We start from the raw sequence: 18427 nt of genomic DNA, 5'->3' as shown, positions 1-18427 counted from the left end.
CTCACCAACCAATCATTAGCAGCTTTGCCTTCAGCTGCCTCAGGTACACTATCTGGCAATCTCTCCTTAAACTCCATTTGTCTCTACAGACCCCTCCTGTGCTTTAAGACCTCCCTTAAAATTCACCTTTGTCTTCGGTCACTTCCATAATATATCATTCTTTAGCTCATTGGATTTACAAATGTGACACCCTTTCTGATTGCTGAGTGTAGGCTAAACACTTGCACCATAGGAAGAAAATAATTTTTTAAACAATGCTATAGGACTGATAGTTCTATTAAAGCTATTTCACTTGCCTGTGGACTCTGGAATAACTGTGCAATATGAGCTTGCTTTCTTTCATTGGAAAGTGGGAGGAGAGGTACACTGTTGAATTCCAGCTCTAAGAATATCCTACAACTAAGTGGGCCATGAATGAAGTCCCAGAAATACATGAAGCAACAGATTTGTTGGGAACCATGTGTGAAAGGGAAACATACTGCACATGGCAAGGTCATAATATGAATTTTCTTTTTTATTTGTTTATGGGATGTAAGCATTGCTGGCAAGGCCCGCATTTATTGCCCATCCCTTATTGCCCTTGAAAAGGTTATGGTGAACTGTTGTCTTGACCACTGCAGTCCATATAGTGTAAGTGATCCTACAGTACTGTTAGGGAGGAAGTTCCACGATTTTGATCCAGATTACAGTTAGCTCAGGAGAAAAAAAAACTTACCCCTGGAAGTGTTATACATGACTGGTTGAGATTATCGTTAATGATTAATTACAAGGGCTGGTAGAACACTGCATTTGAGACTGATAACCTTTGGTGCACTTGTAATACAACAACATATCGAGTTCATCAGAGGAAATGGTTACACCATTGTGCAGGAATCCTGAGGCAAATTGGGAGACTGTAAAAATAAATCAAGGTTCATGAAAATCTCTAAAGAAGCTGAGGAAGTTTCCTTGTGAGTCAGAGCAAGAATTTTCACATGACATTGAAGAAGTCCACATAGCACAATATGTAGGGAAAAGAGACCAATGTAACAAAAGTGCAAATGCATCATCATTTGCACAAAGTGATTGCTTCACAAATGTATACAGAAGCATTTGTAGAAAAGCCACCTTCATTATATTTACCGGGAACTCACATAGTTGCAGTAGAAATAGTCTTCGAGCAATGTTGGGGGGTGGGGAGGGGGAGATTTTGCGTTGTCCTTTGATCTGGTATCTCTGTGGGGGAGGTCCTGGGGTTTGACAGAAGCAGAGAGTGATTTATGTGGTTTAACTTCACATGTTTGGTCTCAGCAGTGACGGGATTTAGAGGGAAATGGGCCAGACAGTATTGTGTGAATGGGAGGAGATTATACTTGGTATAGCAGTATAGCAAGAAAAGCATTGAATAATAATGATTGTAAGAACCATTCTTTCAATTATTGGCAATTTTTAGATACTGGAATGTTTATGTTTTCAGGTTGCAGAGGGAATGGCATTTATTGAACAGAAAAACTACATCCACAGGGATCTGCGAGCTGCCAATATTCTAGTGGCGGATACATTAGCCTGCAAAATTGCAGACTTTGGCCTTGCCAGGCTTATAGATAATGAATACACGGCACGTGAAGGTGAGTCTTTGTTTTGGATTTAAGCGTTCTCAATGAGATAAGGGTTTTTAAGGCCTTGGAATGAATAATATGTCCATGATACACTTAACATTCTTTCTGTTTTCAGGGGCCCATTAGCCCCCTTTGTTCCATTAAGTACACTTCCCATTGTCAGTAAAGTACATTTCCGATTTTCAATTAGCTCCACTTCCCCATTGTCCCAACAACTCAACTTCCCTGTTGTCCCAACAACTCCACTTCCCCATTGTCCCAACAACTCCACTTCCCCATTGTCTCAACAACTCAACTTCTCCATTGTTCCAACAACTCCACTTCTCCATTGTTCCAACAACTCAACTTCCCCATTGTCCCATTAACTCAACTTCCCCATTGTCCCAACAACTCCATGTCCCCATTGTCCCAACATCTCCACTTCCCCATTGTCCCAACATCTCCACTTCCCCATTGTCCCAACAACTCCACTTCCCCATTGTCCCAACATCTCCACTTCCCCATTGTCCCAACAACTCAACTTCCCCATTGTCCCATTAACTCAACTTCCCCATTGTCCCAACAATTCCACGTCCCCATGGTCCCAACAACTCCACGTCCCCATGGTCCCAACAACTCCACGTCCCCATTGTCCCAACAACTCAACTTCCCCATTGTCCCAACAACTCAACTTCCCCATTGTCCCAACAACTCCACATCCCCATTGTCCCAACAACTCCACATCCCCATTGTCCCAACAACTCCACATCCCCATTGTCCCAACAACTCCATGTCCCCATTGTCCCAACAACTCCACGTCCCCATTGTTCCAACAACTCCATGTCCCCATTGTCCCAACAACTCAACTTCCCCATTGTCCCCACAACTCAAGTTCCCCATTATCCATTAACTCCACTTCCCCATTGTCCCATTAACTCCACTTCCCCTTTTTCAATTAGCTGCACTTCCCCATTGTCCCATTAACTCCACTTCCTCATTGTCCATGAACTTTACTTCTCTAGTCAGGGTCAGAGCGGAGATTTAAAAAGAGCGGGAGCTGAGAGTCAGAGAGGATATTTAAAAAGAGCAGGAGCTGAGAGTCAGAGCAGAGATTTAAAAAGAATGGGATCTGAGAGTCAGCGCAGAGATTTAAAAAGAGCGGGAGCTGAGAGTCAGAGCAGAGATTTAGAAAGAGCAGGAGCTGAGAGTCAGAGCGGAGATTGAAAAAGAGCGGCAGCTTGACTCCGGGCTGATAGCGGCGTGAAGACGTCACCATTCAAAAATTGAAGACACAGGGGAGGCAGCTGATTGGTAAGTAGGGTCAGTTGAGTACTTCTACTTTTTCTACTATTTAAACTGCTGCAGCTTAATTAGCTTAAACAAATTAAGGTGAGGACTTTGGATTGTAGTGGGAATATTTGAAGTGGAATAAGGCCCCTAGCATAATTAGTATTCTTTAAAAGGAGTAACTAATGAGCTTAATCTAAGGGAAAGTCATGGCAGCAGAGCTCGCACCCATGATATGCTCCTCTTTTGCTGTGTGTCTCAGAGAGGCTGCAGGGCATTCTGAAGGGGGAGGGCGAACAGCCAGTGGTCATGGTACATATTGGTACCAGCAATGAAGGTAAAAAAAAGGAATTAGATCCTACAAGCTGAATATGGAGAGTTAGGATGTAAATTAAAAAGCAGGACCTCAAAGGTAGTAATCTCAGGATTACTACGAGTGCCACATGCTAGCGAATGTAGAAATAACAGGATATATCAAATGAATATATGGCTGAAGAAATGGTGTAGCAGGGAGGGATTCAGATTCCTGGGATATTGGGACTGGTTCTGGGGAAATTGGGACCAGTACAAACAGGACAGGTTGCATCTGGGCAGGACCCGGACCAATGTCCTCGGGGACGGTGGGTGTTTGCTAGTGTGTGCTAGATATATAATCTAGTATTTAGATTAGAATGGCAGGGGGATGGGAACCTGAGCAGGGAGGCAGAGGAGGGGGAACCAAGGATAGAAATGAAAGACAAAAAAGTAAGAAGCAAAAGTGGAAGGCAGAAAAAACAAGGGCGAGAAACAAATGGGGTCTTAGTGCAAAATAAAGCTAAGATGACTAACAAGGTTCATGCACTAAGTATTCGCAATATGGTAGATGAATTACCAGCGCAAAAAGATATAAAAGGTTATGATATAGTTGTAATTACAGACACATTGCTGCAGGGTGACCAAGGAAAGGAACTGAACATCTAGGGGTATTCAATATTTAGGAAGGACAGATAAATAGGGAAAAGAGGTGGGGTAGCATTGTTAGTAAAGGAGGAAATCAATGCAATAGTGAGGAAGGACATTGGCTCAGAAAATCATGATGTGGAATCTTGCTTGGGTGGAGATAAGAAATATCAAGGAGCAGAAAACATTGGTGGGTGTTGTCTATAGGCCCCCAAACAGTAACAGAGATGTAAGGGAAGGTAGTAAACAGGAAATTAGAGATGCATGCAATAAGGGTACAACTGTAATCATGGGTGACTTTGATCTACATATAGATTGGACAAACCAAACTAGCAATAATACTGTGGAGGAGGATTTCCTGGAGTGTGTACATGATTTTTTTTAGACCAATACGTTGAGGAGCCAACTAGAGAGCAAGCTATCCTAGACTGGGTATTGTGCAATGAGAAATGATTCATTAGCAATCTTGTGTGGGGCCCCTTGAGGAAGAGTGACCATAAAATGATAGAATTGTTCATCAGGATGGAGAGTGAAGAAGTTGAATCCAAAACTAGAATCCTGAATCTAAATAAAGGGAACTACGAGGGTATGAGGTGCGAGTTGGCAATGATGGATCTGGGAATCTTACTAAAAGGGTTGACAGTGGATAGGCAATGGCTAATATTTAAGGAACATATTCATGAATTACCAACAATTATTCATTCCTGTCTGGCACAAAAATAAAACAAGAAAGGTGGCTCAACCATAGATTACAAAATGAATTAGGAATAGTATTAGGTCCAAAGAGGAGACATATAAAATTGCCAGGAAAAGCAGCAAGCCTGAGGATTGGGAGCAGGTTGATATTCAGCAAAAGTGGACAAAAAGATTGATCGAGAAGGGGAAAATGGAGTAAGAGAACAGGGAACTGACTGTAAAAACTTCTGTAAATATGTGAAGAGAAAAAGATTGGCGAAGACAAACTTGGGTCCCTTACAGTCAGAAACGGGGGGAAATTATAATGGGGAACAAAGAAATGGCAGAAGAATTGAACACACATTTTGGTTCTGTCTTCACAAAAGAGGACACAAATAATTTCCCAGAAATGTTAGGGAACCAAGGGTCTAGTGAGAGGGAGGAATTGAAGAAAATCAGTATTAGTAAAAAAAAAATGGTGCTAGAGAAATTAATGGGGTTAAAGGCTGAAAAATCCCCAGGGCCTAGTAATCTACATCCCAGAGTACAAAAGGAGGTGGCCCTGGAAATATCGGATGCATTGATGGTTATCTTCCAAAATTCTATAGACTCTGGAGCAGATTGGAGGGTGGCAAATGTAACCCCACTATTTAAAATAGGAGAGAGAGAAAAAACAGAGAATTACAGACCAGTTAGTCTAACGTCAGTAGTGGGGAAAATGCTAGAGTCTATTATAAAAGACGTGGTAACAGAACACTTGGAAAGCATTAATGGGGTTAGACAAAGTCAGCATGGGTTTATGCTTAACTAATCTACTGGAGTTTTTTGAGGATGTAGCTAGTAGAATAGATAAGGGAGAACCATTGAATGCGGTGTATTTGGATTTCAAGAAGGCTTTCGATAAGGTCCCACATAAGAGGCTATGGGGAAAATTAAAGCACATGAGATTGGAGGTAATATACTGGCATGGAATGAGAATTGGTTGACAGACCAGAAAGAGAGCGGCAATAAATGGGTCTTTTTCCGGGTGGCAGGCAGTGACTAGTGGTGTACCGCGGGGATCAGTGTTTGGACCCCAGCTATTCATGATATATATAAATGACTTGGATGAGAGAAACAAATGCAATATTTCCAAGTTTGCTGATGACTGGTGGGGCTGTGAGTTGTGAGGAGGATGCAAGGAGGCTTCAGGGCGATTTAGACAAGTTGTGTGTGTTGGCAAACACATGGCAGATGCAGATGCATGGATAAATGTGAAGTTATACACTTCGATGTGAAGGACAGAAAGGCAGAGTATTATTTAAATGGTGATATATTGGGAAATGTGGATGTACAAAGGGATCTGGGTGTCAATGAAAGTAAATAGGCAGGTGCAGCAAGCAATTAGGTAGGCAAATGGTATGTTGGCCTTCGTTGCAAGAGAATTTGAGTTCAGGAGTAAGGATGTCTTACTACAATCATACAGGGCGTTGGTGAGATCGCACATGGAGTATTGCTTGCAGTTTTGGTCTCCTTACCTAAGAGAGGATATACTTGTCATAGAGGGAATGCAGCAAAGGTTCACTAGGCTTACACTGGGGATGACAGGATTGTCGTATGAGGAGAGATTGGTTCGACTGGGCCTGTATTCACTAGAGTTTAGAAGAATGAGAGGGGATCTGATTGAAACGTATACAATTCTAACAGGGATGGACAGACTGGATGCAGGGAGGATGTTTCCCTTGGTTGGGGAACCTAGAACCAGGTGCCGCTGTTTCAGGATATTGGGCAGGCCATTTAGGACTGAGTTGAGGAAAAGTTTCTTCACTCAGAGGGTGGAATTCTCTACCACAGAAGGCTGCAGAGGCCAGGTCACTGAGTATATTCAAGAAAGAAATTGATAAATCTTTGGATATTAAGGGCATCAAGGGGTGTGGAGAGAAAGTGGGAATATGGCGTTGAGATGGAGGATCAGCTGTGATCATGTTGAGTGGCGGAGCAAACTCGATGGGCTAAATGGCCTACTCCTGCTCCTAGTTTCTATGTTTCTATGTCAATGAACTCCACTTTCCTATTGTCCATTAATCCCACTTCTCCATTGTCCCATTAACTCCATGTTATCATTGTTCCATTAATTCCAGTTCCCCATTGCCCCATTAACTCCAGTTTCCAATTGTCCCATTAACCCCGCTTCCCCATTGTCCATCAACTCCATTTCCCCATTGTCCCATTAATTCTGCTTTTCCATTGCCCCGTTAACCCCACTTTCCCATTCCCCCTGAGCTCCACTTTCCCATTGCCCATTAAGTCCATTATGTATAAATGTACCTGAAAGGTATTTTAAATATCTGTAATGGCACAACAGCCTGTGTTGACTGCTGGCAGGGAGAAAGTCTTTCTGTCACATGGAGCAGATATAGCAGATAGTCCACTGTTTGAGATGCTTGAGTGTTGGTCCTATTTTTCAGCAAATTGACTGACTGCTAATAGCCCACCTGATCTCTCTTTCCATTAACTTCAAAGAGCCAATTGCAATAGCCTGTTAGAGCCTGTGTCGCTTAACAAAAATTAAATATCTCGTAGAATATTTGGCAGCTTAATATCTGCCTTGAAGCTGATATTCTCTCTTCTGCTGAGGTCGAATAGGGGGTGATGGTGTAGTGATATTGTCACTGGATGAGTAACCCTGAGACCCAGGGTAACTCTGGGAACCGGGGTTTGAATCCTGCCTCAGCAGACGGTGGAATTTGAATTCAATAAAAATCTGGAATTAAAAGTCTAATGATGACTATGAGATATTTGTCGATTATTATAAAAAAAAACCCATCTGGTTCACTAATTCCCTTTAGGGAAGGAAATGTGACTTCAGACCCACAGCAATGTGGTTGACTCTGAAATGGCCTAGCAAGCCACTCAGTTGTATCAAACCACTACAAAGTTCACAAAAAGGAGTGAGACTGGACGGACCACCTAGGCACTGGATCCTTACTAATATCTGGGGGCAAGTGCCAAAATTGGGAGAGCTGTCCCACAGACTAGTCAACAGCCTGACATAGTCATTCTCATGGAATCATATCTTACAGATGATGCCCCAGACACCACCATCACCATCCCTGGGGATGTCCTGTTCCACCAGCAGGACAGACCCAGCAGAGGTGGCAGCACAGTGGTATAAGTTGGGAGGAATTGCCCTGGGAGTCCTCAACATTGACTCCGGACCCCATGAAGTCTCATGGCATCAGGTCAAACATGGGCAAGGAAACCTCCTACTGATTACCAGGTACCGCCCTCCCTCAGCTGATGAATCAGCGCTCCTCCATGTTGAACACCACTTGGAGGAAGCACTGAGGGTGGCAAGGGCGCAGAATGTACTCTGTGGAGGACTCCAATGTCCATCACCAAGAGTAGCTCGGTAGCACCACTACTGACCGAGCTGGCTGAGCCCTAAAGGACATAGCTGCTAGACTGTGTCTGTGGCTGGTGGTGAGGGAACCTACAAGAGGGAAAAACACACTTGACCTGATCCTCACCAACTTGCTTGCTGCAGATGCATCTGTCTATGACAGTATCGGTAGGAGTGACCATCGCACAGTTGGTGTGGAGACGACGTCCTGGCTTCACATTGAGGATACCCTCCATCGTGTTGTGTGTTACTACCACTGTGCTAGATGGGACAGATTTCAAACAGGTCTAGCAACTCAAGACTGGGCATCCATGAGACGCTGTGGCCATCAGCAGCAGCAGAAATGTACTTAAACACAATCTGTAACCTCATGGCCCGGCATATCCCCCACTCTACCATTACCATCAAGCCAGAGGATTAATCCTGGTTCAATGAAGAGTACAAGAGGGCATGCCAGGAGCAGCACAAGGCATACCTAAAAATGTGGTGTCAACCTGGTGAAACTATAACACAGGGCTACTTGCATGCTAAACAGCATAAGCAGCAAGTGATTGACAGAACTAAGTGATCCCACAACCAAAGGATCACATCTAAAATCTGCAGTCCTGCCACATCCAGTCGTGAAAGGTGGTGGACAATTAAATAACCACTGGAGGAAGAAGCTCCACAAATATCCCCATCCTCAATGATGGGGGAGCCCAGCACACCAGCGCAAAAGATAAGGCTGAAGCAGTTGCTACAATCTTCAGCTAGAAGTGCTCTTTTGTTGGAGATGGTCATTGCCTGGCACTTCTGTAGCGCAAATGTTACTCGCCATTTGTCAGCCCAAGCCTCGATATTGTCCAGGTCTTGCTACATTTGGACATGGACTGCTTCAGTACCTGAGGAGTCACAAATGGTGCTGAACATTGTGCAATTATCAGCGAACTGATGGCACACAATACCTCATTGATGCCCAGTCTTGAGTTTCTATACCTGTTTGAAATCTATCCCATTTAGCACGGTGGTGGGGCTACACAACATGATGGAGGGTATCCTCATTGTGAAGCCGGACTTCGTCTCCACACCAAATGTGCGGAGGTCACTCCTGCCAATACTGTCATGGACAGATGCATCTGCGGCAGGCAGGTTGGTGAGGATGAGGTCAAGTATGTTTTTCCCTCTTGTAGGTTCCCTCACCACTTGCTGCAGACCCAGTCTAGCAACAGCCCATCTCAGACTTCTCCGGAGGACCAGCATCATAGGTGCCATTCTTTAGCCAATTCAATGCATTCCATGCAATATCAAGAAACAGCTGAAGGCACTGAATGCTGCAAAGGCTCTGGGCCCTGACAATATTCCGGCAATAGTACTGAAGAATTGTGCTCTAGAACTTGCTGCGCCCTAGCCAAGCTGTTCCAGTACAGCTACAACACTGGCATCTACCCGGCTATGTCCTATATGCAAAAAGCAGGACAAATCCAATGCGGCCAATCAGTCTACCCTTGATCATCAGTAAAGTAATGGAGGGGTCAACAACAGTGCTATCAAGCAGCACTTGCTTAGCACTAACCTGTGCACTGACGCCCAGTTTGGGTTCCACCAGGGCCACTCAGCTGTTGACCTCATTACAGCCTTGGTTCAAACATGGACAAAAGAGCTGAACTCCTGAGGTGAGGTGAGAGTGACTGCCCTTTACATCAAGGCCACTTTTGACCGAGTGTGGCATCAAGGAGCCCTAGAAAAACTGGAGTCAATGGGAATTGGGGGGAAATCTCTCCACTGGCTGCAGTCATACCTAGTGCAAAGGAATATGTTTGTGGTTGTTGGAGGTCAGTCATCTCAGCTCCAGGACATCACTGCAGGAGTTCCTCAGGGTAGTGTCCTTGGCCCAACCATCTTCAGCTACTTCATCAATGACTTTCTTTCCATTATAAGGTCAGAAGTGGGGATGTTTGCTGATAATTGCACAATGTTCAGCACCATTTGCGACTCCTCAGACACTGAAGCAGTCCATGTTCAAATACTGCAAGACCTGGATAATATCCAGGCTTGGGCTGACAAATGGGTGTAACATTCACGCCACACAAGTGCCAGGCAATGAACATCTCCAACAAAAGAGAATCAACCATTGCCCCTTGATGTACAATGGCATTACCATCACTGAATCCCCCACTATCAACATCCTGGGGGTTAACATTGATCAGAAACTGAACTGGACTAGCCATATAAATACTGTGGCTACAAGAGCAGGTCAGAGGCTAGGAATCCTGCAGAAAGTAACTCATCTCCTGACTCCCCAAAGCCTGTCCACCATCTACAAAGCACAAGTCAGGAGTATAATGGAATACTCTCCACTTGCCTGGATGAGTGCAGCTCCCACAACACTCAAGAAACTTGACACCATCCAGGACAAAGCAGCTCACTTGATTGGCACCACATCTACAAACATTCACTCCCTCCACCACCAATGCACAGTGAAGGCAGTGTGTACCATGTATAAGATGCACTGCAGGTCAGAGGCCAGGAATCCTGTGATGAGTAACTCACCTCCTCACTCCCCAAAGCCTGTCCACCATCTACAAGGCACAAGTCAGGAGGGTCCTTAGACAGCACTTTCTAAACCCATGACCATGACCATCTAGAATGACAAGGGTAACAGATGGAAGGGAACACCACCACCTGGAAGTTCCCCTCCAAGTTACTATCCTGACTTGGAAATATATCGCCGTTCCTTCACTGTCGGTGGGTCAAAATCCTGGAACTCCCTTCCTAACAGCACTGTGCATTTACCTACACCACATGGACTGCAGCAGTTCAAGAAGGCAGCCTACCACCACCTTCTCAAGGGCAACTAGGGATGGGCAATAAATGCTGGCCCAGCCAGCGAAGCCCATATCCTGTGAATGACTAAAAAAGATAGAAGATAGTCATTAGTGCAGATAAAAGTTTCTAAATGGCAGCTACAACTGAACGTACAAAGAAGAACATTGCAACATGAGGGTAAACTTTGTGAAACTTTACTCTGAGCAAGAACCTTGCTTTATATGATTGCAGATCAGAGAATTGGTCTCAGAGATTAATACACCTGATTCCCAGCACATTTAATTTTCCACTCATTTCACCAGAAAAATGGAAGTACTGTTAACTGGGTGCAATTAATGACCTCTATTTTTAATTCTTCCACCCATGTTCCTGCCAAACAAGGCTTTACATCAAAAGAACGGTTTCTCAAAAGTTACCTTATGAAATGGAGACCTCAGGATTAGAGTTTAATGGGGTCTTATGCTTTTCTATGTAATTACTTTGAATTATTTCACATACCTGATCATTCTAAGTATCAATTTCTCTCCATACCAAATCTGTGTTGATTAATTGTAGAATATTTTAAAATGTGAAACTCTGCTGAGACACAGGGGTGAATATTGCACCAGTTGATGTCTGATGCACTAAAGTGTGTCAGATGTTCACTTGCTGAAGGCTTGAGGTCTGCACCATATCTGAGGCACCTCATTCTGACTTGCTGACAAGTTCTGTGCTAGTCTTTTTACGTCCTCACATTCTATTTAATTTGAGCTAGCCATCCTATAATGTGGCTCCTTCAACTCATTCCCCAGCAACTCACTATCTATTTGGAACAGGCATTGGAGAGGAATTTGCTGTTTCTTCAAGAACTTTTGTCCTTGGCTCCCATTCCCCTCTGTTTCCCATACTCCTTGTCCTGTCTTCCCCTCCCACCAACCTGTGCTGTGCTTAACGATTCCTCTCTAACAGCAGGATAGTGGCTGCTGGTGTCTGATAACCCTGTCCGGGTCTCTTGCATGTGGTGAGGGATGAGCTGGTGCACAAATAAATTATGCAAATCAGCTGATACTGCCTTATCCAATAAAGACAGCCTGTGTGCAGCCACAGACAGTGACTAGATGGCACCAGTGATTCAGCACCACAAGGTCCAAACTCACCTTGTAACCCCAGTTCTGAGCAAGGCCACAGGGAGCATGGTGCAGCACGTTTGACTGTACTGCACTGTTTTAAAAAGCCGGCAAGAGAAAAGTTGTGTCAGGAAAGGAAACTGCTGAGTGAGCAGACTTAAAGGAAGACAATTTCATAAAGATACCGCGAGTGGGAAAGCAGGCTTGGGAGTCAATCAGTGAAACAGAGAGGAGCATGGCAAGATTGAAAAGCAGCTGTTTAGAGACAACAGGAATGGAAAAATGATCTTAGGCAAGGAGGGCGAATGGCCTTGTCAGACAGTCTATTCTCTTTATAAGTAGACTGATAAGGCTATGATCCAAATTGTACTTAGGTAGTGACATTAATTTGCTATACTAACCTTTTATATGCATTTCAGGTAGATTTTCAGAAAGGTTTGTTACCAGCTGGTAGTGTGTATCAGAAGATCACAGGTAACAACCCTCTAACATGTGGCAGTGATGGGCAGTGTATCTGTTTTGGAAAATGTACGCTCTTTTTCGTAACAAGAAAATAAAAATAAAAAAACAGCACTTCAGATGTTTCAGTTTATCAGATACAAACTGTGTGGCTGAATCTTCCTAATAAAACCCTTCTCAAGGAGAAGAAGATTGTAATTTATGCTTATTAAAAATATGAGCTCTTTTGTGCTTCGGTGGTTCAGTTCATTTCCTGGTTTGTTACTGAGCCACACAGACCAGGAACATCTTATATTGGACACCAGTTTGTGCTTTATTAATGTTCTCAGCTACGGTGGCACAATATCCATATTGTGGAGGGGATAGATTCACCAAGGTTCTCGCTGTATTTCAGCCAGTTACCTTGACTGGTAGTGAAGCTTTGGGTCATCCAGTACTTGCTCACAAGTCCTAAATATAGTGAAGGTCTAATGAGTCAAACCCTTCAGAAAAAAAAGGTAGAAACTGTGGAAAAAGGCATCTTTTTTTTCATTTTCTTATCTTCTTCCTCACAGGTGCCAAATTCCCAATCAAATGGACAGCACCAGAGGCTATTAATTATGGCACATTCACAATCAAGTCTGATGTCTGGTCCTTTGGAGTACTTTTAACAGAAATTGTAACTTATGGGAGAGTACCATATCCAGGTAGTGTAGGAATTGCACTGAATTATGTGAATTTTATGGCCTTAATGTCAGATTCTTTTTCTATTGAACTGAAAGCAGTGACAGTATACATTCAGCCTGAGAAACCTACTATCAAGCAGCTGAATACCATTCCAAGTGAGATCCATTAAACAAGTGACTTAATGCTGTAGCAGCGTCATGTTGACTCCAGCTGGAGTTGAATCAGCGCCCTAAAAACATGATAAAAGCAAAACACTGCAGATGCTGGAAATCTGAAACAAAAATCGAAAATGCTGGAAAAACTCAGCAGGTCTAACAGCATCTGAGAAGAGAGAAACAGAATTAACTTTTTGAGTCTATATGATCCGTCTTCAGATCTAAAAACAGATGCATGTTTTGATATCATAACCTGCTATCTCGATAGCACTCTCTGACTCTGTCAGATTATCGATTGAAGTGTGTGACCAGATATAATAAGACTGTTTGCACAGGATATTCAGGCTTCTTCATAAATGTGGAATGCCATTGTTCATGTGCAAGTACACAGTACCTTATGTAGCAAATAACTGGCTACACATTTGAATTTTACTGCACAGGAGGAGGCCATTTAACCGATTGTTCCTGTGGCATCGCTGTCTAACATAGTTATCCACTTAGTCTCATTTCCCAAGAACACAAGCATGAGGTGTATGAGTAGGTCGTTCGGCCCCTTAAACCTACTCTGCCATTCGATAAGACCATGGCTGATCTGATTGTGGCCTCAACTCCACTTTCCTGTTCATTCCCCATAACAAAAAACTGTCTAACTCAGTTTTGAATATACTCAATGACCCAGCCTCCACTGGTGTCTGTAGTAGTGAATTCCACAGACTAACTAACTTCTGAGAGAAAAATAATTCTCCTAATCTCAGTGTTAAATGGGAGACCCCTTATTTTTAAACTGTGCCCCCTTGTTCTAGACTCTCCAAGGGGAAATATCCTATCAGCATCCATATTCAGGTCTCCTCAGAATCTTATGTTTCAATAAGATCACCTTTCCTTCTGAATTCCAATGGGCAATAGGCCCAACCTGCTCAACCTTTCCTCATAAGATAACGCCTCAGGCCAGGAATCAGTCAAGTGAACCTTCTCTAAACTGCTCCTAATACAATGATATTCTTCCTTAAATAAGGAGGCTAAAACTGTACAAAACTGTACTCTCCCAATCCTTTCCCATATCTCTTTATTTTCCCTTCTCAAGTGTTTGTCCACTGTCCTTATGGAAGCTCAAATGGGTTTACCTTTCACTACTGTTTATGGCAGTGCATCTAATGTCCTAATAAAAATAGCTCTCCTACCCTCTACCTCTGTTTTGGCAGTGATTACTTCATTTATGCCCTCTAGTTACCAACTCACTGACCAGTGTTGCAACCATTCTATGATTCTATGATAGCACATTAAAACCCTTCATAAACAGTTCTCTTTTTAACCTTTGTTACAATGAAAGTTTTGCTTGAGCCACAAAAATCTCCAGTGCAGTGCTGAGGAGGTCCTGCACTGTCGATGGTGTTGTCTTTTAGATGAGGTATTAAACTGAGGTGCCACCTGCCCACTTGGGTGGATGTAAAATGCCCCATGGCACTATTTCAGTGAGCACTAGGGGAATTAGCTCAGGTGTCCTGGTCAATATTTATCTCTGAATGAACATCACATAATCAAGTTGTCTGGTCATTTCTCACATTGCTGTTAGTGGGAATTTGCTGTGTTCTGCTGAATTTCCTATGTTACAACAGAGATTACGCTTCAAAAGTACTGCTTTAGCTGTAAGTGCTGAGACATCCTGTGGTCATGAAAAATGCTATATAAATATATGCCTGTCTAATTCTTTCAAATGAAACTCTGCTCTCTGCAGGCAATATAACGTGGCTGGTGTGATTTAGACATTGTTTAGTGTGCCCCATTCATTTCATCCCTGTTAGATTACACAGGATAAACAGCATGGAAACAGACCCAATCAGTCCATAGCAGTGTTTATGATGTAACAGAATATTATACTTTCTGTCTCAAAGATGTATTGGAAATTACTATCAGATATCAATCCATTAAAATGTTTTGATAGTTGGGGAAATACATTTGCCCAGAAATTGAGTGACTCCACTCCTGCTGCAGGTTCCTGCATGATGACAATGCAGATCAGTGAGTTCAATGAACCTTGACGGCCAAATGATTGTTTCTTATTCCATGTTTAACTATGTTCTTAAGAAAATAAAGATACTCCAAACTGAGCATTGAGACCAAATTCTTTTAAGCAATGTCTAAAATGCTGTCCAAGCTGTCATTTAGCTACCATTACCTACTGAATAATTGGTGAATAATTTGTCCTGGCTGCGGTAAGAGTAGGAGATGTGAACCCTCAACCCATCACTTCCTGATGCAATACAGTCCATAGACTGATTTTTTAAAAAATCATGCACTGAGTTTCACATTTGTATTTTCTTCATATTTAGCATCAAGTACAATATAACGAAAATATACTTGTGTGAAACAAAGAAACATGAAAGCGTGACACACTGAGGTGTGTAAATTCACTGAAGTCAATTAGTAAAACTGTTTCATGCAGAATAAGATTGGAAAGAAGTTAGTTACTATTTTTTAAAAACACTATTATCACTGATTTCCATGTCCTCAAGTATTCATTTTTCACAGTTGGACCATCTGAAGAGATGATAGTCCTGAAACTCTGGGTTTTTGAGGGCAGGAATTTTGACCAGTTTGGCTTGTCTGTTTGCCACCATTACCCCACCCCCACTCCCGTCAGACAGAAAGCCCACCCCATCTCAGGGCCACCTTTCCGGGGCTAGCTTTTCAATATTCATTCAGCAATAAGATTTCATAAATGTTATCAGGGACATGAGGAGCCTGAATTCAGATGTAGTTTTGTTTTTCCTATGTGAGATGCTGGACCAGGTATTTATTGGCTGTCCTTCTGTTTCTGCAGGGATGAGCAACCCTGAAGTGATTCGTAATTTAGACCGTGACTATCGAATGCCATGTCCCGATCATTGCCCAGATGAACTCTACGATGTCATGATGACTTGCTGGAAAAAGGTTCCAGAAGATAGACCCACATTTGAATATTTACAAAGCATTCTGGAGGACTTCTTTACAGCCACAGAAGGACTGTACCAATATACTTAGCTACAAACACCTCTTGGGCTACTGAAGAGAATAGTTGATTTATCCTGAGTCTCAAATTATGCACTATGTTTCCATTCCTATTTAGCTGAAAACATTTGCAATTTAAATTGAATCACTGGGTCTTCAAACATTTCTTTGTCAGATTCAATTTTCTATTGTTAAGACTGTACTAAAAAGCCAGAAGGTTTGTGCTTGACCCTGGCTGAGCTATCATTTGGGCTGAATTTCAGAAGACTGTACTCTAGTGCTAACAAGATTTTGCTAACAGAAAGAATTGCTGGGAACATGTCAATAAAAGTGCCTTTCACATATTATGGTGTGTTTAAAAAAATGTCTTTGCCCCAATAAGAATACTCCCGGCAGTTGTGATTGGGGCATCTTCTCTGGACCTCTTGTCCATTAGTCAAAACATGTTCATTATAATGGAGATGCATTTGGAAACTTATCTTGAACTTGCCATCCTGAAACTTTCCACAGTATGTGCCTGAGCTGTTGTGATTTTGCTGTCTTGGTTTCCAAAAGCAACACTGAGAGCATGCTGGACTGTACATTGTATTTTCATTATGTTTCATGTTCTATCATATATTACAGTGCCTGACCACTTTTAAACAAAAGCTATAATTGCTTGTGCTGAAATTTCTTTTGCTGAATTATTTGTTTTGGTTGGTAATTTATTCCAAATGCAGGACACATCAGCAGACAGTTCCTCAAAGTTATAGTATTTTTGTGGAGATTTATGCACTGTTTTGAATTCTCAAATTAAAATGATGTTTCTCTTTACTTGAATTTGTACAATGATTCATGTCCAGACACACATTGTTCCAAGTTGCACAGTGCTGTCCCATTAAATGTTAACTTTAAAACCTTTGAGTGGCATAGATTGTCACAGCTCATGTTGCTTTCACATTTTGCTAAATACCTTGAGTGTACCAATACTGCCATAAAACGATTCCTATGGGAGTCATGAGCTTGGTTGTAATAAAAAACAGTATAGAGGACTGGCACTAGATGAATACATCATTGCTGCTGCCAAGAAACCTGGCAAGAAGATCTGCTTGTTGCACTGCCTGTGGACATCACTAACAAGGCCAGGATTTATTTCCTATCCCTAATTTCCCTTGAGAAGGTGGTGAAGAACCTTTACCTTCAAAGGCTGCAGTGAGTTTGGTGAAGATACTTCCATAGTGCTGTTAGTTAGGGTGTTTCATGGTTTTGACCCAGTGATGAAGAAATAGTGACATATTTTTGAGTCAGAATGGTGTGTGACTTGGCGGTGAACTTGGTGCTGATGATGTTTACATAACACCTGTCCTTGTCTTTGTAGGTTGTGGAGATCACACATTTGAAAGCTGTTGTCAAAGGAGCCTTGGAAAGTTGTTGCTGGGCATCTTGTAGATGGTACACCACAGGAGTTGTGGTGTGCTGGTGGTGGAGTGAATTGGAGTATAAAATGGTGGATGGGGTGCCAATCAAACTGACTGCTTTGTCCTGGATGGTGTCAAACTTCTTAAGTATTGTTGGAACTTCAGTGTCTGAGGAATTGTGAATGGAACTGAACACTGTGCAATAAACAACGAACATCCCTGCTTCTGACCTTTTGGAGAGGAGGTAATAGCTGTGATGTTTGTGCCTATAGCACTATGCTGAGGGACTCCTGCAGCAATGCCCTGCAGCTGAGATGGTTAACCTACAATAACAGCATCAGCCATTTTTCTTTGTGCCCAGTGTGACTCCAGTTAGTGGAGAGTTTTCTTCATTTGCCATTAATTTTATATGGACTCATAGTCGTCACACTTGGTCAAATACTGCCTTAATGTCACAGCCAGCCACTCTCACCCTTCTTGTCCATGTTTGGACCAAGGCTGCGATGAAGTCTGGAGCTGAGTCATCTTAGTGGAACCCAAGGTGAGCATCTGTGAGCAGTTTATTGCTTAGACAGTACTGTCAATGGCATCTTCCTTTTTGAGGAGGTGGTGGTGTAGTGTTATTGCCACTAGACAGGTAATCCAGAGACCCATGGTTAATGCCCTGGGGACCTGGGTTCAAATCCCACCATGGCAGGTGGTGGACTTTGAATTTTAAAAAATCTGGGATTTAAAGTCTAATGATGACCATGAAGTCATTGTTGATTGTTGTAAAAACCCATCTGGTTCACTAATGTCCTTTAGGGAAAGAAATCTGTTGCCCTTACCTGGTCTGGCCTACATGTGACTCCAGCCCACAGCAATGTGGTTGACTCTTAAATGCCCTCTGAACAAGGGCAATTAGGGGTGGGTAATAAATGCTGGCCTAGCCAGAAGCACCCACATCCCATGGATGAATTTAAAAAAAACTTAGCTGATAATTGAGAGAAGG

At 42.7% G+C, this 18427-nt stretch overlaps 1 protein-coding gene across 5 annotated transcripts in view; it reads left to right on the top strand.

Moving 5' to 3' along the window:
• Positions 1 to 16848, top strand: part of blk (BLK proto-oncogene, Src family tyrosine kinase) — a 128625-nt gene extending 111777 nt beyond the window's left edge. For all 5 annotated transcript variants that reach the window (XM_041188487.1, XM_041188488.1, XM_041188491.1 and 2 more), the window contains exons 11-13: positions 1457 to 1607; positions 12785 to 12916; positions 15873 to 16848. In XM_041188487.1, coding sequence (XP_041044421.1) covers positions 1457 to 1607; positions 12785 to 12916; positions 15873 to 16072 — 483 coding nt within the window. In that variant the 3' untranslated portion in view covers positions 16073 to 16848. The remainder of the gene's footprint in view (positions 1 to 1456; positions 1608 to 12784; positions 12917 to 15872) is intronic.
• Positions 16849 to 18427: the final 1579 nt, after the last annotated feature.

This window comes from Carcharodon carcharias, chromosome 5 (assembly GCF_017639515.1).
Source record: "Carcharodon carcharias isolate sCarCar2 chromosome 5, sCarCar2.pri, whole genome shotgun sequence".
NCBI lineage: Eukaryota > Metazoa > Chordata > Chondrichthyes > Lamniformes > Lamnidae > Carcharodon > Carcharodon carcharias.
The sequence above is the reverse complement of the archived record's forward strand: the minus strand, read 5'-3'. Positions and strand labels throughout refer to the sequence as shown.